This window comes from Equus asinus, chromosome 20, assembly GCF_041296235.1.
Source record: "Equus asinus isolate D_3611 breed Donkey chromosome 20, EquAss-T2T_v2, whole genome shotgun sequence".
In the NCBI taxonomy this organism is placed as follows: domain Eukaryota; kingdom Metazoa; phylum Chordata; class Mammalia; order Perissodactyla; family Equidae; genus Equus; species Equus asinus.
This window is the reverse complement of record NC_091809.1, coordinates 80,984,193-81,009,961: the sequence shown is the minus strand read 5'-3', so window position 1 is coordinate 81,009,961 and position 25,769 is coordinate 80,984,193. Positions and strand designations below refer to the sequence as shown.

The window sequence follows — 25,769 nt, the reverse complement described above, 5'->3', positions numbered from 1 at the left end:
CCTCCTGCCTCCCCGCCCTTCCCCCCGCCCTTCCCCCTCTGACCTTCCCCCCCGACCTTCCCCCTCTGACCTTCCCCCCCTGACCTTCCCCCCTCTGACCTTCCCCCCCTGACCTTCCCCCCTCTGACCTTCCCCCCTCTGACCTTCTCCTCTCTGACCTTCCCCCCTCTGACCTTCCCCCCCGACCTTCCCCCCTCTGACCTTCCCCCCTGACCTTCCCCCCCGACCTTCCCCCTCTGACCTTCCCCCCCTGACCTTCCCCCCTCTGACCTTCCCCCCTCTGACCTTCCCCCCCTGACCTTCCCCCCCGACCTTCCCCCTCTGACCTTCCCCCCCTGACCTTCCCCCCTCTGACCTTCCCCCCTCTGACCTTCCCCCCTCTGACCTTCTCCTCTCTGACCTTCCCCCCCGACCTTCCCCCCTCTGACCTTCCCCTCTCTGACCTTCCCCTCTCTGACCTTCTCCTCTCTGACCTTCCCCCCTCTGACCTTCCCCCCCTCTGACCTTCCTGGCTCTCATTGCCCCCTCCCTCCTGCCCTGTCTGTCTGGGAGGCCCAGGCCCTGGTAACAACTTCTACCTTCAGCCTCTGCTGCCCAGGCTGAGACCAGGTCCTCCCCAGGGTCATGTGGCCCCTGGGTCCCCATCAGTAGAAGCTGATCACCTCTCCCCATGTCCTGCAGGTCCAGAGCCAGGGCAGCCTTCTCTCTTCCCTCAGTGCCGCCTCCCTATATAAACCCCTACGGGAGCCTGCTGTTTGCCTCCCCCCACCGCCCCAGCCCACCTCATTGCCATCCCTGCCACCCAGGCACCAAATGCCCGACACCTCCAGTTTCCCAGCCTCCCCCACCGACCCCACTCAAGCACTGCTGTGTCCCAGGGATTACTGTGCCCGTGTGGCTGACACCCTGCCCTCATCTCCCGGCCTCGCTTCTCGATCGCATCTCCGTCAGCCGCCTCGGCCTCTTGCTCCCATGGGGGCCGCGCCTAGATCCGCCCTCCCTGCAGGTATTCAGCTGAAGGATCAGTCTCTCAGCCTCGCCTCCTGGCATCTCCCTCCCTCCTCCACTCTGACGCACACCTGTCCCTAATCCTCCTTCTGGCCTTGGGCATTGCCCGTGGACTCTCTCCCTGTCTGCCTGTCTTCCTCTTATTGGCCTTGGCCTTGGGCTCCATGGTCCATCACCTCAGCCCTTCTCTCATCGGTGTCCTTCATTCATGCATTCATTCAACAAGCCTGTTCTGAGGGCCTCCTGTGGGGCAGGCCCTGTTCTAGGCGCTGGCTTAGAGTGATGAACGAGACAGATACCATCCCTGCCCCCTTGGGGCTTCGGGTCTAGAGCAAATGTACCAATAAAAAGCAAAAGTTAGGGCTGGGAAGGAGAGAAACACTCCTCCTTAGAAGGAAGGAGAAGCCACCCCAACAGGAACTCCTTCCCCAGCCGCCTTGCTCCCTTCTCCTCTGCCCTCCAGCTCCACAGTAAGAGGCGCTGTGAGGGCCAGGCCCTTTGACATCTCCCATTCTCTCAATACCCTTGGGGAATTGCCAGAACTTACCCCAGGCCTTGAGGTGTTGTCTTAACGGGACCAGGTGCTCTGTCCCCGTTTTTGTCCCCCTGCTGTTCGGGTAGCCCAAGATCCCACTCACTTACTTAGCCTCCATCTAGAAATTTGACTGTGCTTGTGGTCCACCAGACCCTTCAGATTGTTTCCAGTTGTTAAACTTTGGCCTGTGCCTCTGTCCTCTTTTTTGTGTGTGGCACGTCATGGCAGCTTCCCCTCTCCCCAGCTGCACTCACACACTCTAGGTCTTCCATTTGCCCGTTTGTGATAGCTGAGCTCCTGGTTCCGCCTCAGACACTGGGGATACAGATGTTTGTCGGATTCTTCCTCGGCCTCAAGTCTCCTGGGGGAAACTGAGGATCCATACGGGTGGAGTAAGTGGTGGGATTTTAGTAGGAGAGAAACCTGGTCACGTGGCCGCCATGTAGCGCAGGGCTGAGGCAGGGCCAGCACGCAAGAATCACCTGGGTCAGAGATTCTCAGAGCACGGTCTCTGGGCCAGCAGCGCCAGCATCACCCGGGAGGTTGTTAGAAATGCAGACTCTCGGGCCTCATCAGAGACCTATTACATCAGACACTCTGGGCGTGGGGCCCACCGTCTGTGTTTTAAGTCCTGCAGGTGATTCTGATGCTCACGAAAGTTTGAGAACAGGGGTCTGGGTGAGAGATGGTCGTGCCTGCGCTGGAGTCCTGGCAGCTGGGAACAGGGGAAGGGGCCTCAGGGCATCAGGGTATCTGGGAGGCAGAATCGACAGGCCTTGGCGATGGCGTGTGGAGGGGTGAGGGTGAGGCTGAGTCAAGGATGGCTCTAAGGTTTGCTTGGGTGACTTCAAATCTCAAATCAGTGGCCCTGTGGTCCTTGTTCCCCCCTCCTGCCAGAGGGTCTTCCAGCCTCCAGTGAGCTCCTGCTCCCCACCCCCCTCCCCCTCTTGCTGCGGGTTCTTCACAAACAAGCCGCTCCCAGCCCATCCGTGGTAGTCAGGGCCGTTGCCACAGCAATTGACATCACGGTCTGGTCCCGGAGGAGCCTGTCACCCTCTTGCCTGCCTGCGATGCCTCCATTACAGCTTCAACTGGCAGTGGAGAGGAGGCATTTGGGGACTCCCATCCTCCTACACACCCCATTTTGAGGACTGGGTGGGGCTGAGGAGGGCCCTTGGCAAAAAAGGGAGGGAGGGGGGGCCCTCCTTGGTGGCCTCTTCCCTTGGTGGCGAGGCCCCAGCCACTCGGCTCGTGGACGGTGGTGGCAGCAGCGGCAGTGGGCCATGGCAGAGGATGAGCCGAAGCAGCTGCAGCTGGAGATGCCCCTGGTCCCCGACGAGTACCTGACCAGGCAGATGCGGCTGCGCGTGGAGAGCCTGAAGCAGCGTGGGGAGAAGCGCCAGGACGGCGAGAAGCTGCTGCGGCCGGCCGAGACCGTGTACCGCCTCGACTTCGTGCGGCAGCACAAGCTGCAGTTTGAGCGCTGGGACGTTGTGCTGGACAAGCCGGGCAAGGTCACCATCACGGGCACCTCCCAGAACTGGACGCCCGACCTCACCAACCTCATGACCCGCCAGCTGCTGGACCCCACCGCCATCTTCTGGCGCCAGGAGGACTCGGAGGCCATGGGTTGGAACGAGGCCGATGCCCTGGAGTTCGGGGAGCGCCTGTCGGAGCTGGCCAGGATCCGCAAGGTCATGTACTTCCTGATCACCTTCAGCGAGGGCCTCGAGCCCGCCGACCTCAGGGCCTCCGTGGTCTTTAACCAGCTCTGATGGTGGCTGCTCGCTGCGGCCCCTCCGCTCACCCACTTGCCCTGTCCCCTGCCGGTACCCGCTTCCCCCAGCCGTGTGTCTGGGGAGATTCTTCCAGCTGCTGGCCTCTACTCAGCTTGGCGGGGACCCCCGAGCCTCGTCCTTCCTCCTCTCCTTTCTCTGGTGCTGGCGCTCCTGCTCAGGGAGGCCGATGCCCAGGCTCTAGAGTCTAGAAGCTGCGCCAGCTACCACTGCTTTTGCTGTAGACCAAGACGCCTGGCCAGGGCTAGTGCGGGAGGACGGAGCAGCCGTGGGTCTCTGCCGTCCCTCTGCATCATTGTCAGGAGAGCAACTGAGAGGGACCGAGAGACAGACAGACACGGACACAGGGAGCGAAATCCAAAGAACCAGCCGTCGGGCATCTTCTGGAGATGGGGAGACAGAGACGATAGAGCAGCCTCCTTGGAGAATCCAGCAAACGGGCGTCTGCACCCTTTGCCGCCGCCCGTGTCCAGAGGTGAATGCAGCCTGAGGACCCAGGAAGGCGCCGCTCCTGGCATGGGCCTGGTGTGGTCCCTCGACACCTCGGGGACCCTCAGGACATCGGGAGGCTACTGTGGGGTCGATTTGGGCAGTGGGGAGTGGCCGGCACGCTGGAGGCTGTGCAGGGCAACTCTTTCTCTTCTGGGGATGACTTCAGGACGGGAGAAGTGAAGGGGAGAGTATGAAAAAGTCACATAGAGATCTATCTATCCACAGACATCAATATTGAGAGAGCATGCTATATTCACATGGATATATTCTAGAGTCTATATGCCCCCTGCGAACAAGTCTGATTGTAGGTTATCTATTATATAATTGTCCAGCCGGTTCTCGGGTGGCCTTTAGCAGAGGCTTGGTCAAAATGACATTGGGGAGGGGTCCTTCCTGAGCTGGGAGACTTTGAGGTTCCCACAGTGAAGCGGGGAACAGTGTGGTGCAGGGGTTTCCCTCTGTCTGGGGAGCTGGATAGATGGATCCGGAGCCCTGGCGTCTTTAGTGGATCAAGGGACAGGTTGGGGGCAGGCTGATAGGGCAGTTATGATGGCTGAGGGTCAGAAGTGGGCTGCAAGTGACAGTGGGGTGTGACAGTGGGACAGTGGCCTCAGGTCATTGGGTGCAACCCACTCACCAAACAGACGGCAACGGAGGCCTGATCGTCAGCAGATTCAGTGCCGGCCCCCAAGCCTCATTCCTACTCGCGCTGCACAGGCCCAGTGACCTCTTCTTTGAGGGAGGAGTCTGCCTGGCCTGGCATCAGCCAAAGGCCCCTCAGGACGTGCCCCCGACACCCTGTCTCAAGGCCAGCCCTGTTTTTTGTCAGGAACGTGCCTGTGACATTTCCCTCACGAAGCCGAGCCGTCGGGGGGCCGCAGGGCCCTGGGAACAGATGCACTGAGAGACAGAGGGTGCGAGTCATCTGTAATTGCCAGGGCTGCCGGGAGGGGGAGCCCCACTCCAGAGGCCTGGAGGCCTGCCAGTGGGAGGGGGGTGTTGAGTCGGGGGTCTTTAGCTGGGAGATAGACTGTGGTGTGAGCTGTGGTCCTTTCTAACTCCTGGCTCTGGGCTGTCCCCTACGTGCTGGAAGAGGTCCCGGCATGGCCTGCCTGGCTTCTCCGCTCGCTGTGGGGGGAAGCCAGACCCCTGGGGGTGGCCCTGCCTTTCTGCCTTTTTGCTTGACCTCTCCCTGCAGCTCTGGGAGCAGACTGCCTGTACCCGACCCTCCCCCACCACATCTGCACCATGTGGGCATGTGAGTGCCTCTGCTGTGCCCACAGTGTGTCCTCAATAAAGCCTGTGTCCCCGCCTCGGTGGTGTGCAGTCTTTCACCGCAAGCCACCCCCTCCCGTTCCAGGAGATCTTATCACCACCCTGAGCATACCCTCCCCTGCCCCTCCCACACTCCTGACCCCTTCTCCCGCCACTTCCAGGGACAAGGCCCAGAGCAGTCAGGTGACTGGCCCAGCGTCAGACCTCAGGATGGAGTTTAGAACCAAGACACCCAACCAGGAACCAATGCCCCCAACAGTTCCTCTCCACTGGCCCGCAGCCCGGCCTCTGTCGGGATGTGGAGAGAGCCATGCTGAGTCTACAGGGAGGCGCCATCGCCATCTGGTCCTTGGCAAGCGAGGCCTGGAGGGCCTGGGTGGGGACACACCATGCCATGTTCAATTTTGAGACTCCCTCCTTTGCAGGGTGGCTGGGCAGGGGGTAGACAGGGCAGGGGCATGGCAGGGGTGGGCTGGGGTCAGGCCTGTGCCCAGGTTTAGTCCAGACTCTGTTGTCGCCAATTTGCTGCATGTCCTCGGGCAGCCCCTGACGCTTTCCCAGACTCCGACTTTCTAGAGGGAACAGCTGGTTCTGTGAAGTCCCTTCAGCTCTGCCCCACTGGCCACATCACCTCAGGGCCCCGCCCGACCTTCTTCAGGGCTCGGGCCCTTGCCTCTCTCTCAGGCTCACCCATTTTTTGGACAGAGACAACCGAGGCCCAGAGGAGAAGGCCACCTGCCCAAGGTCATAGAGGCCAGGGAGGGGCCAGAGGAGGGGTGTGAGTGGACCATGCTCTACGTCTGTGGACCTCTGACCCTGTGACGCTGGCCCCCTGGGATGGGCAGGGGCCATGCGCCCACCACACCTGAGGGCCAGACCCGGGTGAGGCCAACTTCTTCCTGGAGACCAAGGTCAGCCCCTGCTTCAGAGGCCACACTTGGCCACACTTTGCTTCAAAATGCTCCCCCAGGTCTCACACCCCCTCCTCCTCCACCCCAGAGCCACCTCGCTTCCCTTCCCCAGCCCTGCCCCCACCTCCACCTCTTAGGGCTCTCTGCTTCCAGACATAGCCCTCCCCAAGCCCTGCCCTTCCAGCCATGGCCTCTGCCACTCCTGAAGACGCCTCTGGGAGGGGTGGGGCAAGTGGAGATGAGCGACCCCGCCCTTCCCTCCCCCTTCCCAAGCTCTGTGCTGAGACTGAGACTGGTCCTGGAGGGAGTGCCGGGAGTGGGAAATGAGGAGCCATCTTGCATGGAAACCACCAGAAACCTTGGAGCAAAGAGACCTGCCAGATTCCACGGAGACAGTGGGGCATAGGGACCTGTCCCGGCTCTGCCACCCGCCACCTGTGTGACCCTGGGCAACCTCTCTGAGCCTGTTTCCTCATCTGTTGGGGGTGCTAATAATGGTGCCTCCCTCCTAGGGTCATTGTGAAGGGTAAATGGGTCAGTGTTCGTAAAGCATCCGAGCTTCAGGACTGGAATGTGGGCACTGTCTCTCGGTTTGCTCACTGTTATTCTCTCGTCACTGTAGACACGTGGTCTCACTTTTCAGTTATTCTGAAAAGAGGGCAGTAGGAGAAGCTGTTTACCTAGGAGGAGCGCACGGTTCAGAGAGGTGCCTTGAACTGCCTGAGGCAGCACAGCAGCCCAATGCTCATGGCAGCAGGTGGAGTGAGGTGGAGGGACTGGCAGGGACTGGGGCCAGGCCTGGCTCTGTAGTTGCAGAGAGTGGACACGGGGGAATGGATTCTCCTCTGCCACTGTCACCAGGCCCACAATGGCCCATCTGAGGGGACCTGTAGCCCTCACAGTGTAGCTGGGGAGCCCAGCGGGAGGGGGCCTGCCCCAAGGCCGGGGTCCCCGCCCAGGTCTCTGAGCCTCTGGCTGTGCTCACGCCCTGCCCTGTGAGCTGGAGGCCCTGGGGCCCCTGCAGGTGTGTCAGCGTCCTGCTCTCTGGAAGGCGAGCCGGGGGCTCTGCTCTCCTGAGGTGGCAGGTGGGGGCGCCCCATCTTCCTGGTCCCTTCCGGTCATGGCATCTGAAACTCAGGAATTTGCACCTCTTGGGGTCAGAAGCTGAGAACTTCAGCTTCAGGAGCTTCAGATGCTCAGGACCAGGGACCCTGTAATTTTGAGGACTCAGAGGCCTGTGGCTCTCCTCCCCTGCCGTGGGTGACACGGGAAACCCCACTGTGACCCCTCATCCTGAGGCCTGGCCAGCCTCATCAGAAATGCTCCGCGCTGGCCCTCGGGGGTCCCAGGCAGAAATCTTTGCAAAGCTCCTTCCCTGGGCCAGGCCCGCACGCACACTCACACATACACTGACAGTCACACACTCGCACACTCACGTGCACACCCCAATCACACATGCATCCCGAGCAGTGCTGCACCCCCCACCCCGGGCTCTTGACCCTCCCAGCCTCTCCTCTTCTCTCTGTCACATGCCTGGGCAGGGGTCCCAGGAGGATTTGAGCCCAGCCTCTTGGGTCTAGGTGGGACCCCCCCCCCCCCCCCCCACCCAGGGAAAACCCCGGGAGCACCAGGGGATGCTGTGGTGCCTGCATCAGTGGGACCCTGGGGTTTCTGTGCCAATTCTTCAGCGGCCGGCTGTTCACGGCTCCCCTGGGTGTGAGGGGTCTCTAGCCCCACGCGGTCCTGTCTCACTGCCTGGTCAGCCCAAGCAGGTGCCTCAGCCCCTCAGGCCTCGCTTTCCCACCCGCACGGGCGCTGTTGTTGAGGTCCTTCTCTTCTGGAGAGGGGGCTTGACCAGGTCACCTCCGCTCCCTCCCAGGCCCGAGGTTTGTGGCCCGTTGTGTGAGTGTGCACACTTGTACTCCAGACACCAGCAGGGATGGCCCCTCATGGGTGCACTGCCCTCCAAGTTTACGCAGCCCTGCCAGGCCATTAGTGACCTTGTTTCCCACAACAGTCCCGGGGGTGGGGTAGGTCGACGCAGACGCGGGGCTGAGAGAGGTGGCCCAGTCAAATCCAAGTCCTTGCCCCACCCTGCAGTCAAGAATGTGGTGTCTGGTAGTGGGGACGGCGTCACCAGCTGGGGCCTCGCTGCGGCCCATGCTCGGGGATTTTCCTCCCAGAAAGACTCGACCGGCTGGGCTGTGGAGCTGGGTCAGGCCCCGTGCTGGGTGCCGGGGGTTGGGGCGTGAGCATGGCTGGGCCCTGCCTTTGAGGGGCTCCCGCCGTAGTTGGGGAGAGAGCCTGGGGAGCGGCTGCCCAACAGTGCCCGAGGGGACGTGAGGTCAGGAGGCCCCTGCAGGCCCCTGCTCAGCTGGCTCCTGAAGGACAGGGACCACAGTGCCACCCATGGGAGCCACACATGCCTAGCAGAGGTGGCCTGGAGCATCACGGGGTGTCGATGTCCTGGGGGCCTGGGGGAGGCAGTGTTCAGGGGTGAAGCTGAGAGAGTCGGCAGAGCTGGTCTGCAGGGCTCCAAGTGCCAGGCCGGGGAGCTAGTGTCCTGGTGATGGGGCCTTTGAACTGGAGACAGCATGAGGGGGGAGAGCCGGCCTGACGGGCTCGCTGTACCCGTCCCTCTATAGCTGTCAACTCGTGGCCCATCTCCTTTCCCCTCCACCCCCACTTCCCCCAGGCAGCGTATCATTTCATCCATAGATATTTCTGGATGCATCTCTGGATGATAAGGACATGTTAAAAACAAAACAGAACAACAACCAAAAAGTAACCATAATAGCATAACACAGCTAAAATAATTTTACAATTATTTCTGAATATCATCAAATAACCAGTAAATGTTCTGGGTTCCAAATTGTGCCATAAATGTGTGTGTGTGTGTGTTTGTTGGAACCAGATCCAAACAAAGATCCATACTGCAGTTGGTTGGTCCCCTTCATCTTTTCATTTTTTTCCTTGCAATTTATTTGCTAAAGAAACCAGCCGTCCTGTGGCGTTTCTGACTATCTGGATTTTGCTGGCTTCATTTTCCTGGTGCCTCCGAACACGAGCTCCTTCCCCTGCGTCTCCTGTCAGCTAGGACTCACTTCTGGAAGCTTGATAAGGTTCAGGTACAAATTTTTGTCGTGACTGCTTCATAGGAGACACTGTGTACTTCTCTCCGGAGGCACATGGTGTCTGGTTGTCTCTCTTTTTTTGAGATGTTAGAAGCCACTGATGATCCTAAGCTGTGAAGGTTAGAAGCCACAATTGCCTAGATCCATGATTTGTCAGTGGTTGCAAAATAGTAGGAACCTCATATTCTAATTTCTTAGCTGGAATTCATCTCCAGATGCGAAGCTCTGTTCGTCTGCTATTGGTTAACCTCTGGTGCAGTTTGTATAGAAAAGGCAGGATAAATCCTCGGTTCTTTCCCTTAATTTTTCATTTTCAAAAAAATGAGTTGAGGGGCCGGCCCCATGGAGTAGTGGTTAAGTTTGGTGCGGTGCACTCCGTTCCAGTGGCCCAGGTTCACAGGCTCGAATCTTGGGCACAGACCTATACCACTTGTCAGCCATGCTGTGGCAGCAACCCACATACAAAGTAGAGGAAGACTGGCACTGATGTTAGTTCAGGGCTAATCTTCCTCAAGCAAAAGAAAAAAAAATGGAGGAAGATTGGCAACAGATGTTAGTTCAGAGCTAGTCTTCCTCAGCAAAAAAGAAAGAGTTGATTTCCTGCCATCCTCCAAGAGTGACTAATTATTTGTTTGTGTAAGTATCATTGTGACCTCATGGATGTAATATATTTGATGTGTTTTCATCCATCATAGTTTTTTTAGCCAGTGGGAGCCTGTTCGGATTTGTTCCTGAATCTCTTGACGTGGTCCTGGGGGTCTTTGGTCCCTTCGTTGATTTCTGGCGTGAACAGATGTGGTGTGGAAGGGTTTTTAGTTTATGTGCTATGTGGACACACCTTCCTGGACAGTCTCCTTCTCGCAGGGAACCCCGGCTGGCAGCAGAGGGGCAGAGGGCTGAGAGGGCTGATCTGGGTCCACCCCATGCCAGGTCCAATGGCTGTGATGCAGGAGCGGAAATTGAGGCCCATGGGGATCCCTGACTCTGGGTCTCGAGGCCCTGGAGCCTCCTTAGCTGCTTTTTGAGCCACAGCAGGCTAAGAGCCGAGGCCTGGGTTTGGCTGGTGATGCTCCTGTGGTCTCAGCGAGGGCTCCCTCCTCCGCCCCGTGCAGTCCAGAGCTTTCAGAGCAGGGAGCAGTCGGGGAGGGTGCAGTGGCCTGGCCGTGTTCTCAGCTTCCGACTCCCCATCGCTCTGCGTGCTTGGGTAGCTCCTTGCTCCTCCCTGGACCCCAGCCTTCCCATCTTTGCAGGAGCGATGGTACCCCCACCCTGCACGTGCCCCGTTTTGATACAGCTTTCTGTCCTGCAAGCAACATGGGAGAGAGTGTGGGGGTCAGGGCCGAGGCCGGCCTGGGGGTTTTTACTTAGAAAGGATGGAGTTGACCGAAAAGGGACCAGCCAACATCAGGCCCTTGCTGGGTTCCAGACCCGGTGCAAGGCTCCAAAGCCCTGAGTTTGAATCCTGCCTCCCTCACCCATGCCTGGGTGGCCTTCTGCCCGAGACTTCCCGTAGTATCGCTTCAAAAGATAGCAATGAGGATGAGGGGTGAGGAAACAGCCAGCCAGCGGGCCGCGCCCACACCCTGCGGGGCTCCATTAGTGGCCTCAGCGCCTCTCCCTGAAATGCTTTGCATTTTCATTTTCTTGGTCTCCAGTGTCCCCCCAGGGAGCATTTCTCTTTACCAGCATCCCCGTTGCTGGTTGACGGTAAGAGGCGTGTAAACAACAGCATCCTTAATGGCTGTGGGGGTTGGGGAGCGGCCTGGGCCTGACATCTCTGCCCAGGCCCGTCTGGGCCTCTGGATTCACAGCCTCCTCACGCATCTCTGGACGGCCACCCCTGCGCCCGAGGGTGGTTTTCTTCTAGAAGCAGCTGGTGTCAGGGGGATGTTGTCCAGTGCCCAGCAGGGCCAGCAGGTCCCCTCCCTCACTAGATGAGGGCTTTTCCCTCCCTGCCCACCTCCTGCTGCCCCCATGCCACTGTTTGTCCTCATCCACTTGGGGGACCCCTCTGCCAGCTCTCAGGGCGCCTGCTCAGAAGCTGTGCTGGCCCTCTGGGGTCGGGCCCACCACTCCCTTCTCCCCACGCCCCCACATGCACCCCGTGTCAGCCTCGCATTTGCCTGCGTGCCCCCACCAGGCTGGGAGCCTCCCGAGGGCAGGCACTGTGTCTGGTTCATTTGGTTCCTCGGTGCCAGCGTGGGGCTGTGCACAGAGCTGTCCGCACTGATAAAGAATGTGTGTGTTTTCTCACCATGTGACCCTGGACAAGTTTCTTGCCCTCTCTGAGCCTCGGTTTTCTCATCTGTAAAGTGGAGATGGATAGTAGTAATCTACTCATGGGGTTTTTGCACAAATTTAACCGAGATAACCCGTGGTGGTCACAGGCTGGGTACCTGACATTTCCAAGATGCTCCATAAACAAGCAGTATCATTAGAGTTCCAAGCGGTGCCTATGAACGTAAGCATTCGGTTAACCCCTGTTTATCAAGCACCCTCTGGGCCAGGCCTGGGCTACGTGCTGAGTAGATAACAGTGACCAAGACTGATGTGTCTCTGCCCTCAGAGAGCTGACGCACCAGTGAGAGTGTCAGAACTGAACACAACATCACACACTCGTTTAATTAAAACTGGGCGAAGTGTCTCAGAGAAGTTCCGGGGGCCACAATGGACAGGGGTTCTGGCCTAGTCTGAAGAGTCAGGGAGGGCTTCCTGGAGGAAGCGGAGGATGGACCCTAAAGGACAAGTGAGAGTCAGCTAGAGGAAGAGCCTGGAGGAGGGGGCAGGGGTGGGGGGTGGGTAGAGAGCCTGGGAGGTGGGGGTGGGGGGCAGAGCACATTGGTGCTGGACCTCATTTTCCGGGGAAGTGACTGGATCAGAAAGATCACTCTGCTGCTGTGGCGGGTGAGGGCAGATGTGACCCCTGATGCTGTTACAGTGTGCAGGGGCCACGAGAGGGGGACTGGGCCTGGGCGGTGTCAGGCGGATGGAGAGGAGACAGATTTCAGCAGAATGTAGGAGCTCGGATCTACCTCATTGGTTGGAGAGAGGGAAAGCGAGGAGGCCAGCGTGGCCCAGCTTCGGGCTCGGGCTGGACTGGGTGGCCGGTGGCACCATTCACCAGGTGGAACTGGGATGGATATGGCAGATTTCTGAGTGGGGAGGATGCAGATAGAGGCACGAGGAAGGGAGGAGGAAGCTCACAGAAGCAGAATGACAGAGCTGGAAGGAGCCGAAGGGAGTCTGCAACCACTGCAGAGATGGGGAAACTGAGGCCCAGAGATGAGAAGGGTTCACCCACGTCCCACCTTGGTTCGTGGCAGAGATAGGGATTGACCCGATATTCTTTTCCATTTGGATCCCCTGGAGGCAGGCACCCCCATGTCCTCAGGAAGCCCGCTGTGCCCCTCACTGTGTTCCCATCCTGTTCCCCCACCCCAGGTCATCCCGGACTGGAAGGAGCAGGAGTGGGACCCCAAGAAGCCTGACGCCTATGCGGGCATCTTCCACTTCCACTTCTGGCGCTTTGGGGAGTGGGTGGACGTGGTCATCGATGACCGGCTGCCCACGGTCAACAACCAGCTCATCTACTGCCACTCCAGCTCCCGCAATGAGTTCTGGTGTGCCCTGGTGGAGAAGGCCTATGCCAAGTAGGTGCTAGCATTGGGCAGGCGGGCGGATGGCCAGGCTGGGGCGACAGTCCTGATGGGCTCTGCATGGGTGTTCCTCCAGCCAGGGCTCCAGGCACAGAGACATGAGGGGCTGGTGTAAAGTCACACAGCAGGCTGAGAGCCTGGGCACCCAGAGCTGAGCCTGTGCTGGGTGGGGTGGAGGCCTGGACTGAAGGTCCTCTGGTACGTGGTGTCAAGTCCCCACGACCAATCCACACATGGAGGAATAATTACTCTCACTTCCACCGGAGGAGACTGAGGCCACAGCAGGTGTCTTGCAGGTGGCTGGGGACAGAGCCTGCGCTCACATTCAGGTCGGTGGTTCTTTCCCAAAGATCCAAGCTGCCCAGCCCTCCCCAGGGGTCTTGCTGGGGCTGTGGTGGCTCTGAGCCTGGGCTGGCTGTACAGGGTGGACCAATTGACCTCCTTCCCTGCTCACTGGGCTTCCCTCCTCCACCTGTCCATCTGTCTGCCTGCCTGACTGTCCGTCCATTCTGTCTTTGCTGACCCTCCTCCTGCCAGCACGTGCACCAGCAGAGGTTTGCTGAACTGTGGAGGGCTTTGGAGCAGAGTGACCATCCCAGACCCCTGCAGGACAGGGCTGGCCTGGGGCAGGAGGGCCAGCGGGCTCAGAGACCAGCCCCGCCAGCTCTGGGGGAGCCTCTCCTGGTTCCTCCTCCCAGGCCCATTTGTGAGTCTCCTTAGATGATGTGTGTCTGTGTCCGTGTCCGTGTGTGTGTTTGTGTGTGTGTGTGTGTGTGTGTATGAAAGGAAAAGGAAAAACAGAAACTCCCAACATCAAAAACAAACCCAAGAAAACACAACGGTTGACAGATTCCGTTTTTAATCCTAAGACAGCAAAACCTGCCCCCTGGTGGTCACTGAGTCTCCGTGGTCCGTGGTGCAGGCCCCTCGCCTCCCACTTCCAGGAGAGCCCCCAGGGGGCTTGCTCGGGTTTTTTGTTTTTGTAATAGTTTTATTATATTTTTACTGTGGTACAGTAGAGTATTTATCAGTTTGACTGTGTATAAATGTACGATTCCGTGGCATGAGTTGCATTCACAGTGCTGTGTACCCATCACCACTGTCTATACCCAAAACTTTGTCATCACCCCCAACGTAAACTCGGTACCCGCTAAACAGTAGCTCCCGCTTCCCCGCTCCCTCAGCCCCTGGGGACCTCTCTTGTGCTTTCTGTCTCTGTGGATTGGCCTATTCCAGGGAGCTCATGTGAGTGGAATCACGCAGTGTTTGTCCTTCTGTGTCTGGCTTCTTTCGGTTAGCAGAAGGTTTTCAAGGTCCGTCCAGGTGTAGCTGGTGTCAAAATTTCATTCCTCCTTGTGGCTGAATCGTATTCCGTTGCGTGTCTGTGCCGCACTCTGTTTATCCAGTCCTCTGTCCATGGGCACTTGGGTTGCTCCCCTGCGTGGCTGTTATGGATAACGCCGCTGTGAACGTCGGTGTTTGAGGCTCTGCCTTCAGGTCTTTGGATATGTACCTAGGAGTGAATCGCTGGGTCTTATGGTGGTTCTATGTTTAAATTTTTGAGTAACCACCAAACTGTTTTCCACAGTGGCTGCACCGTTTATACTTGTTTTTTCGTTTATTTACTTTTTAAATTATAAAACGAATGCACGTCTGTTGTAGCAAATCCAGAAAGTATAGAAAAGGGGCCCGTGTGTTCAGGACCTGCTCCGCCATGGTCCCCCCTGCATGTCCCCACTGGCTCCCTTTGCCCTCTGTGCCCCTCCCACACCCTCCCCGACCGCTGGCAGCTCTTTCAACATCGTTGATGCATCTTTTTGTTTGTGGGTTCCTTACAAAACCTGTGTTGCTGTTTCGCTGGCATGTGTTTTCAATGTACGTAAATAGTGTTATGTTATATATCCCATTCTGCTTCTCACGTTCACATCCAGCACCCTGCCTGTAAGCCAGGCCCCAGGCCTTTTCCTAACATTTAAATAAGGAGCCACAACTGGGTCCCCAGCACCTGGTGTGTTACACATAGTAGATGCTTAATATATTTTAAGTGAATTATTGCATACCTTTTAAATGTGACAGGAATCCAGCTATATTGCTTTTTCAAATGTAACAAGTGAGTGCTAGCGTTTCCCTCCCAGGGGACTTCTTCGGCAGTGCTGTGTTCACTGGCTGCTGAATGTTCCAGAGTGGAGACCCAGCATTAGTTTTTAAAACCAGTTCCCTTGTTGTTAGACATTTAGGTGATTTCTAGTTTTACGTTGTTATAAATAATGTTACTCATCCAGAATTGATGTATCAAAAGATATACGAGCATTTAACATCAGGGCTGGCCTGGAGGTGTAGTGGTTAAGTTTGCGCACTCCGCTCAGGTGGCCTGGGGTTTGCAGGTTCAGATCCTGGACACGGACCTAGCATCACTTCTCAAGCCATGCTGTGGCGGCATCCCACATGAGATAGAGGAAGATTGGCACACATGTTAGCTCAGTGACAATCTTCCTCAAGCACAAAGAGGAAGATTGGCAACAGATGTTCGATCAGGGCCAATCTTCCTCATTAAAAAAAAAAGATATATGAGCTTTTAATGTTTTTGAAAAGAATTAACTAGATTTCTGGACAGCTTATTTTTGAAGATGGGGCTGTGAAGGCAAAGGGGAATTTGAGTGATATAATGGTGTGGGTCAGTGGGACAAACGTTGGCCTGGGAGCTGGAGACCTGAGTTCTAGTGTTGGCTGTCCCAGGGGGCCTGCTGTGTGACCTAGAAGTTTGCTTGACCTCTCTGAGTCTCAAAAATCTTCCCATATGGATGGTTCAACATGCGCAAGTCAATCAACGTGATACACTACATTAACAAATTGAGAAACAAAAACCACATGATCATCTCAATAGATGCAGAGAAGGCATTCGACAAGATCCAACATCGATTTATGATAAAAACCCTCAATAAAATGGGTATAGAAGGAAAGTACCTCAACATAATAAAGGCCATATCTGACAAACCCACTGCCAACATCATACTCAATGGACAAAAACTGAAAGCCATCCCTCTGAGGACAGGAACAAGACAAGGGTGCCCACTTTCACCACTCCTATTCAACACAGTACTGGAGGTGTTGGCCAGAGCAATTCGGCAGGAAAAAGAAATAAAAGGAATCCAAATAGGTAATGAAGAAGTAAAACTCTCGCTGTTTGCAGACGACATGATCTTATATATAGAAAACCCCAAAGAATCCATAGAAAAACTATTAGAAACAATCAACAGCTACAGCAAAGTAGCAGGGTATAAAATCAACATACATAAATCAGTAGCATTTCTATACACTAACAATGAACTAACAGAAAAAGAACTCAAGAACTCACTCCCATTCACAATCACGACAAAAAGAATAAAATACCTTGGGATAAATTTAACCAAGGAAGTGAAGGATTTATACAATGAAAACTACAAGACTTTCTTGAAAGAAATTGACGACAACATAAAGAGATGGAAAGACATTCCATGCACATGGATTGGAAGAATAAACATAGTTAAAATGTCCATACTATCTAAAGCAATCTACAGATTCAACGCTATCCCAATCAGAATCCCAATAACATTCTTTACAGAAATTGAACAAAGAATCCAAAAATTCATATGGGGCAACAAAAGACCGCAAATTGCTAAAGCAATCCTGAGTAAGAAAAACAAAGCTGGAGGCATCACAATCCCCGTTTGAAAACATACTACAAAGCTACAGTGATCAAAACAGCATGGTACTGGTACAAAAACAGGTCCACAGATCAATGGAACAGAATTGAAAGCCCAGAGATAAAACCACACATCTGTGGACAGCTAATCTTCGACAAAGGAGTGGAGGGCCTACATTGGAGAAAAGAAAGTCTCTTTAACAAATGGTGCTGGGAAAACTGGACAGCCACATGCAAAAGATTGAAAATTGACCATTCTTTTTCACCACACACCAAAATAAACTCAAAATGGATCAAAGACCTAAAGATTAGGCCTGAAACAATAAGTCTTGCAGAAGAAAATATAGGCAGTACACTCTTTAACATCAGTTTCAAAAGAATCTTTTCGGACACTATAACTCCTCAGTTGAGGGAAACAATAGAAAAAATAAACAAATGGGATTTCATCAGACTAAAGAGCTTCTTCAAGGCAAGGGAAAACAGGACTGAAACAAAAAAACAGCCCACTAATTGGGAAAAAATATTTACAAGCCACTTATGCGACAAAGGGTTAATCTCCATAATATACAAAGAACTCACACGGCTTAACAACAAAAAAACAAACAACCCGATCAAAAAATGGGCAGAGGACATGAACAGACATTTCTCCAAAGAAGATATAAGTATGGCCAATAGACACATGAAAGATGTTCATCATCACTAATCATCAGGGAAATGCAAATCAAAACTACACTAAGATATCACCTTACCCCCGTTAGATTGGCAAAAACATCCAAAACCAAGAACGACAAATGTTGGAGAGGTTGTGGAGAAAAAGGAACCCTCATACACTGCTGGTGGGAATGCAAACTAGTGCAGCCACTATGGAAAACAGTATGGAGATGTCTCAAAAAGTTAAAAATAGAAATACCTTATGACCCAGCCATCCCACTACTGGGTATCTATCCTAAGAACCTGAAATCAGAAATCCCAAGAGTCCTTTGCACCCCTATGTTCATCGCAGCATTATTTACAATAGCCAAGACGTGGAACCAACCTAAATGCCCAGAAACTGATGATTGGATAAAGAAGATATGGTATATATACACAATGGAATACTACTCAGCCATAAAAAAGGACAAAATTGGTCCATTCGCAGCAACATGGATGGACCTCGAGGGCATTATGTTGAGCGAAATAAGCCAGACAGAAAAAGACGAACTCTATATGACTCCACTCATAGGTGGAAGATAACATATAGACAAGGAGAACTGATCGGTGGTTACCAGGGAAAAGGGGGGGTGCAGGGAGGGCACAAAGGGGGAAGTGGTGTACTCACAACAAGACTAACAATAATGTACAACTGAAATCTCTCAAGGCTGTAATCTATCATAATCTTAATAAAAAAAAAAAATCTTCCCATATGGTAAAGGATTTAGACCAGCAGGGGAACAGGAACTGGGAATTCTTTCCATATTGCTCCCCAGGCTGGCGGGCTGTTACCAGGCCCTCGATGGAGGCAACACAGCAGATGCGCTGGTGGACTTCACAGGTGGCGTTTCCGAGCCCATCGACCTGACAGAGGGGGGCTTCGCCCATGACGAGGCCAAGAGGAACGAGCTCTTTGAGCGTGTGTTGAAGGTGCACAGCCGAGGAGGCCTCATCAGTGCCTCCATCAAGGTGAGCGCAGAGCTGGGCCCCAGAGGCCGCCCCTCCCCGACACCAACCCCACGGGGCAGGAGGTGGGGGCTCTTTAACAAACCCTCAGCCTCATGAGAGGAGGGAGCAGTTGGAGGGTGCAGCCCCCTCTGTGCTGGGCAGCCCACCCACAGGCGTCCCGCACTCCCTCACACACTAGGAAAGCCTTGCCCACACTGTCCGACCAACATCTCCCTCTCCCGGGCCTCTCATGCTGTGCTGATGGGTGTGGATGCCTCTGAGGGTCCCTCCGTCAAGGTCTGAGGCTAGAAGGTGACCAGAAGAGGGGAGGGAGCCCCCCTGCCTGCTGGCACGGGCCGGGCGCTTTAAGAGGATCATCTTATTCCGGGTGGGAAAGCTGGGGCTCAGTGAAGGCAGAATTTGAACCCAGGGTTGGCTGACCCAGTGACACATTGATAAACTGCTCTCTGGAAAAAGAAAAGGCCCTGATTTGCAGCATTTGCTAACTTCTGTGGTGTAAATATTCCCACCATGCCTTGCAACATTGAGCCGGTTGACTCCAACCCCCCTCACGGGACCGACCATAGACCATACTGCAGTCTCTTCCTCGGCCCCACACTGCTGCTCACAGAGCGCCCCGTGAAGGCTGTGCCCCCCAGGCTCGGGCCCTAACCACACAGGAGCCTGCTCGCCCCTTAGTGCAGGGCCGCCATTCCCGCCCCGTCCTGTAGCCTGACCCAGTGCTGCCTCCCGCCAATGGTGTCCTCCTGCAGGCAGTGACAGCGGAGGACATGGAGGCCCGCCTGGCATGCGGCCTGGTGAAGGGCCACGCATACGCCATCACCGATGTGCGCAAGGTGCGCCTGGGCCACGGCCTGCTGACCTTGTTCAAGTCGGAGAAGCTGGACATGATCCGCCTGCGCAACCCCTGGGGCGAGCGGGAGTGGAATGGGCCTTGGAGCGACACGTGAGGCCCGGGGAACAGAGGGTGGGGGAAGGGAGGAGGCACAGGGCAGACCCCAGGGGGACGGCCCCTGGTTTGATGGCTCAGGTGAGGACAGGGGTGGGCTTCCTGGAGGAGGTGGCACTGGGGCTGGGCCTTGAAGGATTTGGGGGAGGGTGACCTTAGGAGGACGCTTCCTTTGGAGTGGGTGTAGGGGGATGGACTCAGCATGGGCCAAGGCCTGGAGGTGGGGATGAGCTGATTCCTGCAGGGCCGTAGAGACCAGTCTGGCGAGTGAGTGGGGAGGAAAGCAGGCAGGGAGGCCACCAGGGCTGAGGATGGGGGTGACTGCTCTGTGCTTGGCTCCTGGCCCTGGTGAGGCAAGGAGAGGAGCAGAGTCCAGTCCCCAGTGACGGAGCCCCCTCATGGAGGGTCGTCCCTTGCTTGCCCCCCAACCTGCAGCTTTGCTCCCAGACCTCTGGGCCCCTGGTGTGGTGGCAGCCACGGTTGCCTGCGGGAGTGAGCAGATAGGGCTTCTCGTAGAGGGGCTGGCCCTGGGCCTCGGTGCCCCTGGCCATACCCACACTGATGGGCTTCGTGCCGAGCTGTCCCTCGTGCCTCCTCTTCCTTGCCAGGGTGGTCCTGGGGGGTCCCTCCTCTCATACCCCTCCCTCATCCCTCTTCCGTGCTCACATCCCAGCTCAGAGGAGTGGCAGCAAGTCAGCAAGAGTGAGCGGGAGAAGATGGGCATGACAGTGCAGGACGACGGCGAGTTCTGGTGAGTGTGCTTCCGCAGGCTGGGGAAGGAGCCTCCTGTGGGTTGGCAGGGAGAACTGGCTGGTGGGGCAGGAGCCAGGGCGCTAGCAAAGGCCCCACCGTCACCTTGCTGTGTGCCCTTGGACAAGTCACGCCATCTCTCTGAGCCTGGTTCCTCCTCTATAAGATGAGTTGGGCAGTAATGGGCCCTTTTATTCCCACAGTCCCCATGCCCACCTTAGGGTACCCTGGACTGCTCTGGCACCCAGGCTGAGCCCTCGGCAAGGGGGCCAGGATGCCAGCCGGTGGGGGATTGACCAGAGGACAGGGGCATGCTGGCAGCCTGATTATCTAGAGCAGGTAGGGGAGAGGAGAGGCCTCACGGAGGAGCTAGCCCCTAAGCTGAGACTTGGGGTGCTGAGGAGCCCCTGGTGGGCAAGGAGAGAGCCCCACTCAGAGACAAGAGAGCATGCCTGGGTCTGGGAAGAGCGAGGCTGGGGATGTGAGGGGAGCTTAGGAGGCACACGGGTGGGGGGTGGGCTGGTAAAATGGCGATAGCCTTGCTTAAGGAGCCTAATAATGATTCTTGCGTTCATTCATTCATTCGTGCAGCCTGCATTTATTCACTCCTACATCCATTCTCTCCTGAATTCGTTCACTCCCGCATTCATTCATTCACTCCTGCATTCATTCAGCCTGCATTCGTTCACTCCTGCATTCATTCACCCTGCATTCAGTCCCGTCTTGGGCCAGGCTCAGTGTCATTCTTCAGCAGGACACTTGATTTGGAGAATCACCCATTTCCTGGATGGATACGGGGCGCCCCATGTGCGGTGGACATTGTGAGAGCACCAGGCCGGCTCAGAGGCAGATGGCAATGATCCTGGCACCCTAGTGAGGACCCCTCCTGCAAGTGTCAGGGGAGCCACTGCAAGAGGCCCTGCAGGCCCTCTGGTCTGGGCTCCTGTGGACGAGATCCACTTTGTCCAGTCTGCCTCAGGGGTCAGTCAAATTAAAACCTGGCACTAGGAAACCCTCGTCAGTGGAAAGGGCTTCTTCCTAAGGCCTTCTCATATGTGTTCACACCTAGTGCATCTGCGTGCATGTTCTCATATATGAGTACCCTTGAAGGGAGTGAGCATCCCCATCCCCAGGCTCTTGGAGGTGTGTGCAGTGACATCCTGGCCACTGCAGCATGCTCACCGAGGGGTTCCTACCCCCAGCTTATTCAGGCCTCACAACAGCTATGGAAGATAATGGATGGAGGCATGCTCTATAAACTATAGGACTGTACACATCAGTTATTCATACTATTAATAATTGTAACAGCCAGCCTTTTCCAGCTCCTTCTTTCTGCCGGAAGTTGTGCTATGTGCTTTTCTCGCCTCACTTAGTTCCTACACTAACTCTGAGATAGGCAGCTGTTGTTAGGTTCATCCCCATTTTACAAATCAGGAAACTGAGGCCAAAAGAAACGTGAAGGGTCCCAGTGACGCCGTGTCCACGCTCGCTCCTGTGTGGGCCGTGGTTCAGAGCACGCGGGGCAAGTGGGAGGGCAGCTGGAGGGGTGGGGGGGATCTGCCCAGCTCAGCCCCTTGCTGCGCCCAGGATGACCTTCAAGGACCTGTGCCAATACTTCACCGACATCATCAAGTGTCGCCTGATCAACACATCTTACCTGAGCATCCACAAGACGTGGGAGGAGGCCCGGCTGCACGGCGCCTGGACGCACCACGAGGACCCGCATCAGAACCGCAGTGGGGGCTGCATCAACCACAAGGACACCTTCTTCCAGAACCCGCAGGTGGGCGTTCTCAGGGACCCTTGAGCAGCTGCGGGGGCCCTGGCCGCTGTCCTGCCGTGGACTCCTGCGTGACCTCAGGCACATGTCCCTCCATGGGCCTCAGCACACCTGTCTGTACAGTGGGGCTGCGATGGGCACGTCTGGGCGGTCACATGGCCCCACTCTCACAGTCTGACCCGCAGAAGCTAAAAATGCGAAACCTGAGGCTCTGAGCACTCGTGAGTGCCTTGTCCAGAGTTACAGGGACATTTAGAGGATGAGCCAGGGGCTCCGGCCCCTTGTTTCCACACACACAACGCTGCTGCTTCTGGGGAATGTGGCCAGGTGGGCTCCCACGCAGGGACCTCTCCCCTGCAGCCTCCTCCGTCACAACCCCGGCAACTGCTTAGTCTTCACTCTTGGTGTGCCTTTATTGAGCACCAACTGTGTGCAGGCTCTGAGCTGAGCATCCGTGATCTCCTTGAGTCCTCCCACCCTGATGCAAGGTGGGCATTGTAGGCCCATCCTACAGGTGAGGGATGGAGGCTCAGAGAGGTGATGTGGCTTGCGCAGGCTCACACAGCTGAGCTGGGGCCCGGCTCTGGGCCCAGCTTCTGGGAGCCAGTAGCATGGTCTCACTGTGGTGTTTCTCTTCCTCTGCCGAACCTGTAGTACATCTTTGACGTCAAGAAGCCAGAAGATGAAGTGTTGATCTGCATCCAGCAGCGGCCGAAACAGTCCACCCGCCGGGGCGGCAAGGGTGAAAATCTGGCCATTGGCTTTGACATCTACCAGGTGAGGTCAGCTGGGACCCCTGCTCTGGGTGAGGAGAGCAAGGGATCTGGAGTTTGGGCCGCCTGGGCCTGGAGGAGAACATTCTAGAACACCTTGGTCACCAACATCACTCCGCCACCCTGGCCACGTTGGCTGACACCACGAGCATGTGGCATGGGTCCTGTTTGGAATACCCACAGAGGGCCCAGCCCACCCTGGATTGGCTCCCGTGGGAGCTCTCTGCCTGATTTCTTCCTGCCCCAGCCCCACAGGCTATTTGGTGGGTGGCAAAGGGGAGGATTGCTGGGGTTTGGGGCCGGGCTCTGGGAGGCCCCTGCCTCTCCTCCCTCAGGGCTCCGTCCCCCCTGAGTTGGAGGCTGTCCTGGGCGCTGGGGAGAGGCGTCCTGGGCAGAGCCAGGCAGGCTTCCTGCTGGCCACTCCCCCGGCCTGGGCCCCGCGGCCCTATGCGTGTTGTGATGCCTGGTGTGTGATGACACTCAGCGTAGTGGGACACCAAGGACCTGCCAGACACCGAGAACCCAGTGAAATCGCGTGAATGTGCGAGGCACGTGGTCTGAGTCGAGTCCCTGGCATTTGATGTGCTCCCACTGTGTCATAAGAGCTGCTCGTGTCGTGTTGGTCACTCATTGTGTGCTGACGTGTTGTGACTTTGATGTGTTGTGAGCTTCCCGGATGTGACTACAGCTTGTCGTGGCATTTGTTTCTGGAAAGGTCTAGCATGTCCTGGCAGCTGGCCATGTCGTTTCATGGGCACGAGCTGTGACCGGGGCAGACAGTAATAATTGATTCTGTTGTGATGGTCAGAAGCCCATGGACATTGTCATCAGGGGGATTCCTATTGCGCCCCCCTCCTTTTAACAGCTGTATTGAGATATGATTCACATACTGTACGATTCACTCATTGAAAGCATACAATGACTTTTAGCGTATTCATGGAGTTGTGCAGCCTTCACCTTAATCAGTTTTAGAACATCGCCCCAAAAAGAAACCCCACACCCTTTAGCCATCACCACCCAGTCCCATCCGCCTTCCTGCCCCCGGCCCGGCAGACGCACGTCTACTTCTGTCTCTGTAGGTTTGCCTGTTCTGGGCACTTCATGTAAGTGGATTCTGTCCCTCTGTTCACAGCTGCGAGGGAGAGATGTGGGATGTGGGATGGGGCGAGGTGGAGTTGGGGGGGGCCCTGGGTGACCTGGCCCCTCCCTCCCCTGCAGGTGGAGGAGAACCGCCAGTACCGCATGCACAGCCTGCAGCACAGGGCCGCCAGCTCCATCTACATCAACTCGCGCAGCGTCTTCCTGCGGACAGAGCAGCCCGAGGGCCGCTACGTCATCATCCCCACCACCTTTGAGCCAGGCCACACCGGCGAGTTCCTGCTCCGAATCTTCACTGATGTGCCCTCCAGCTGCCGGTGCGCGGGGCCCAGGGCTGCTAGGGCTGAGGTCCGCACCAGGCTGACCTGCATCTGCAGCTCGGCGCTGTTCAGTGTCATCCCAAGGCATGGGGCCCAGGCCTCCCGCCTCCCTGGGCTGACCCAATGCCGTCTCCTTCCTCTCCCTTCCCCCGCTCCCCTGTCCCAGGCTCTGTTGGCCACATAAAGGAACAGCTTCTCACATGTGCACGCTACTTCACAGTTTACGAAGAAGCTTTCCCTCATCTCATTTGCTCTTTCCAAACCCTGAATGGGAGGTCTGACCCCTCCATTTTATGGATCAGAGCTGGGGATGGAGGTCGGGGGACAGTAGAGTCGGGCTAGGGGGACTGCTGAAGTCATCCCCGGCTCTGCTGGGGTGCAGACCCTGTGGGTCCCACACTGCCCTCCCACCTTGGGAGGTAGCCCAGGTTCCGTGCTCCCTGCCCACATCCCAGGCCGGGAGGCAGCTTTTGTGGTGGGATCAGGGTACCTCAGTCCTGCTAGTCTAGACTCCACTGCTCCCTGGCGAGCCTCATGCTCCCTAATCTGTAAAATGGGCATAATAATACCTGCCTCCCAGGGCTTTGTGAGGATTAGAAACAATACCTGTAACTGCCAGCAGAGGCTTGGCCCACAGGAGGTGCTCAGTAAATTGCTGTTCCTGTCGGGGAGCATGGGGCCCCCTTGGGTGGGGATGGAGCAGCAGGAAGCTGTTGGGAGTTTGCCCAGGATGAGCAATGTCCGGACTAAACACTGCTCCACTCCCCCTCCCCACTTCTTGAACCCCCTCACCTTCCATCTCCCTGGCCCCTCTCCGTCTTTCCCCTCTGCCCTGTCCCAGGGAGCTGCGCCTGGACGAGCCTCCCCGCTCCTGCTGGAGCTCCCTGTGCGGCTACCCCCAGCAGGTGACCCAGGTGCACGTCCTGGCGGCTGCTGGTCTCAAGGAGTCCCCGTCAGGTGAGCTTGCCCGGGGAAAGCCCTGGCCCTCCTCCCCGGGGAGGTCGCCCCGGGCCCTCTCCCCTGTCCCCAGCCACGGACACCCAGCCTCCAGAGCTCTCCTGTCTTGCTCATTGAGCGAGCAACTCTTGCCTGACCTCCTTCCACTCTGGGCCCAGCCCTGGAATGAAACTGTGTGCAGAGAGAGGAAGCAGCTCTGCCCCCGGCTCTTGGGTGGCTTCCAGTGTGGTGGGGCAGTTAGACCTAGGACAGGCAGCTGGGAGGGAGGGCTGGGGGGGGGGCTTCCTGGAGGGGGTGGCCTTCTGCAGGCTGAGGAGGTGTTAAGGTATGAAGCCTGGTGACGTGGAATAGGAGAGAAAGGTGTTCTGGGCAGGGGAAGAGCATGGGTGAAGGCCTGGAGGCCAGAGATTGCCAGGGTGTCCCTGCTATCTCTGGAAGTCAGGAAGCGGGCCAGACTCTGGTCTCCCTTCTGCTGAATATGTGAGCTCAGGCTTCTGCTCCAGGTAGGGGATCTCACTTCCCAGACGTTTGTCCCGTCTGCGCCCTGCCCCAGCCCCCACCCTAACCCCATCGCCCACTCCGTCTCTCCAGAGCCAAACTCTTATGTGATCATCAAGTGTGAGGGGGACAAAGTCCGCTCGGCTGTGCAGAAAGGCACCTCGAAGCCCGAGTACAATGTGAAAGGCATCTTCTATCGCAAGAAGCCGGGCCAGTCCATCACCATCCAGGTGAGCCCACCCGTCCTGGGGCCCCTTCTGGGCCCCCAGCCTGATGCCTCCCCACTCAGAGGGGCAGGGCCCAGGGTGACAGAGCCTTGATGGGGACCCAGGAATGCTGGGTTCTGGTTCCCACTCTGTCCCTGACACTTGTGGCCTTGGGAATTCTCTTGCCTGTGCCTCCTGGTGCCCCTGCCTCCCCTCTGTGGGGTGAGCGGATTAGCCGGTGTGATTCTGACCCCACCAGGGTCAGTCTTCTGGTCAGTGACAGTGGTCAT

General features: G+C 56.7%; 2 protein-coding genes across 2 annotated transcripts in view; both read left to right on the top strand.

Annotated features, from left to right (window-relative positions):
- Nucleotides 1-25,769, top strand: part of CAPN5 (calpain 5) — a 53,590-nt gene that overhangs the window by 25,477 nt on the left and 2,344 nt on the right. The window contains exons 4-12 of the mRNA XM_014855809.3: nucleotides 12,593-12,801; nucleotides 17,956-18,148; nucleotides 18,901-19,094; nucleotides 19,771-19,848; nucleotides 21,435-21,630; nucleotides 22,282-22,404; nucleotides 23,619-23,815; nucleotides 24,660-24,775; nucleotides 25,367-25,503. Of these exons, the coding sequence (XP_014711295.1) occupies nucleotides 12,593-12,801; nucleotides 17,956-18,148; nucleotides 18,901-19,094; nucleotides 19,771-19,848; nucleotides 21,435-21,630; nucleotides 22,282-22,404; nucleotides 23,619-23,815; nucleotides 24,660-24,775; nucleotides 25,367-25,503 (1,443 nt within the window). The remainder of the gene's footprint in view (nucleotides 1-12,592; nucleotides 12,802-17,955; nucleotides 18,149-18,900; nucleotides 19,095-19,770; nucleotides 19,849-21,434; nucleotides 21,631-22,281; nucleotides 22,405-23,618; nucleotides 23,816-24,659; nucleotides 24,776-25,366; nucleotides 25,504-25,769) is intronic.
- OMP (olfactory marker protein) lies at nucleotides 514-11,913 on the top strand. The gene has a single exon (XM_044752547.2). It carries the CDS (start codon nucleotides 2,827-2,829, stop codon nucleotides 3,316-3,318), a length of 492 nt encoding a protein of 163 aa, XP_044608482.1. The 5' UTR covers nucleotides 514-2,826; the 3' UTR covers nucleotides 3,319-11,913.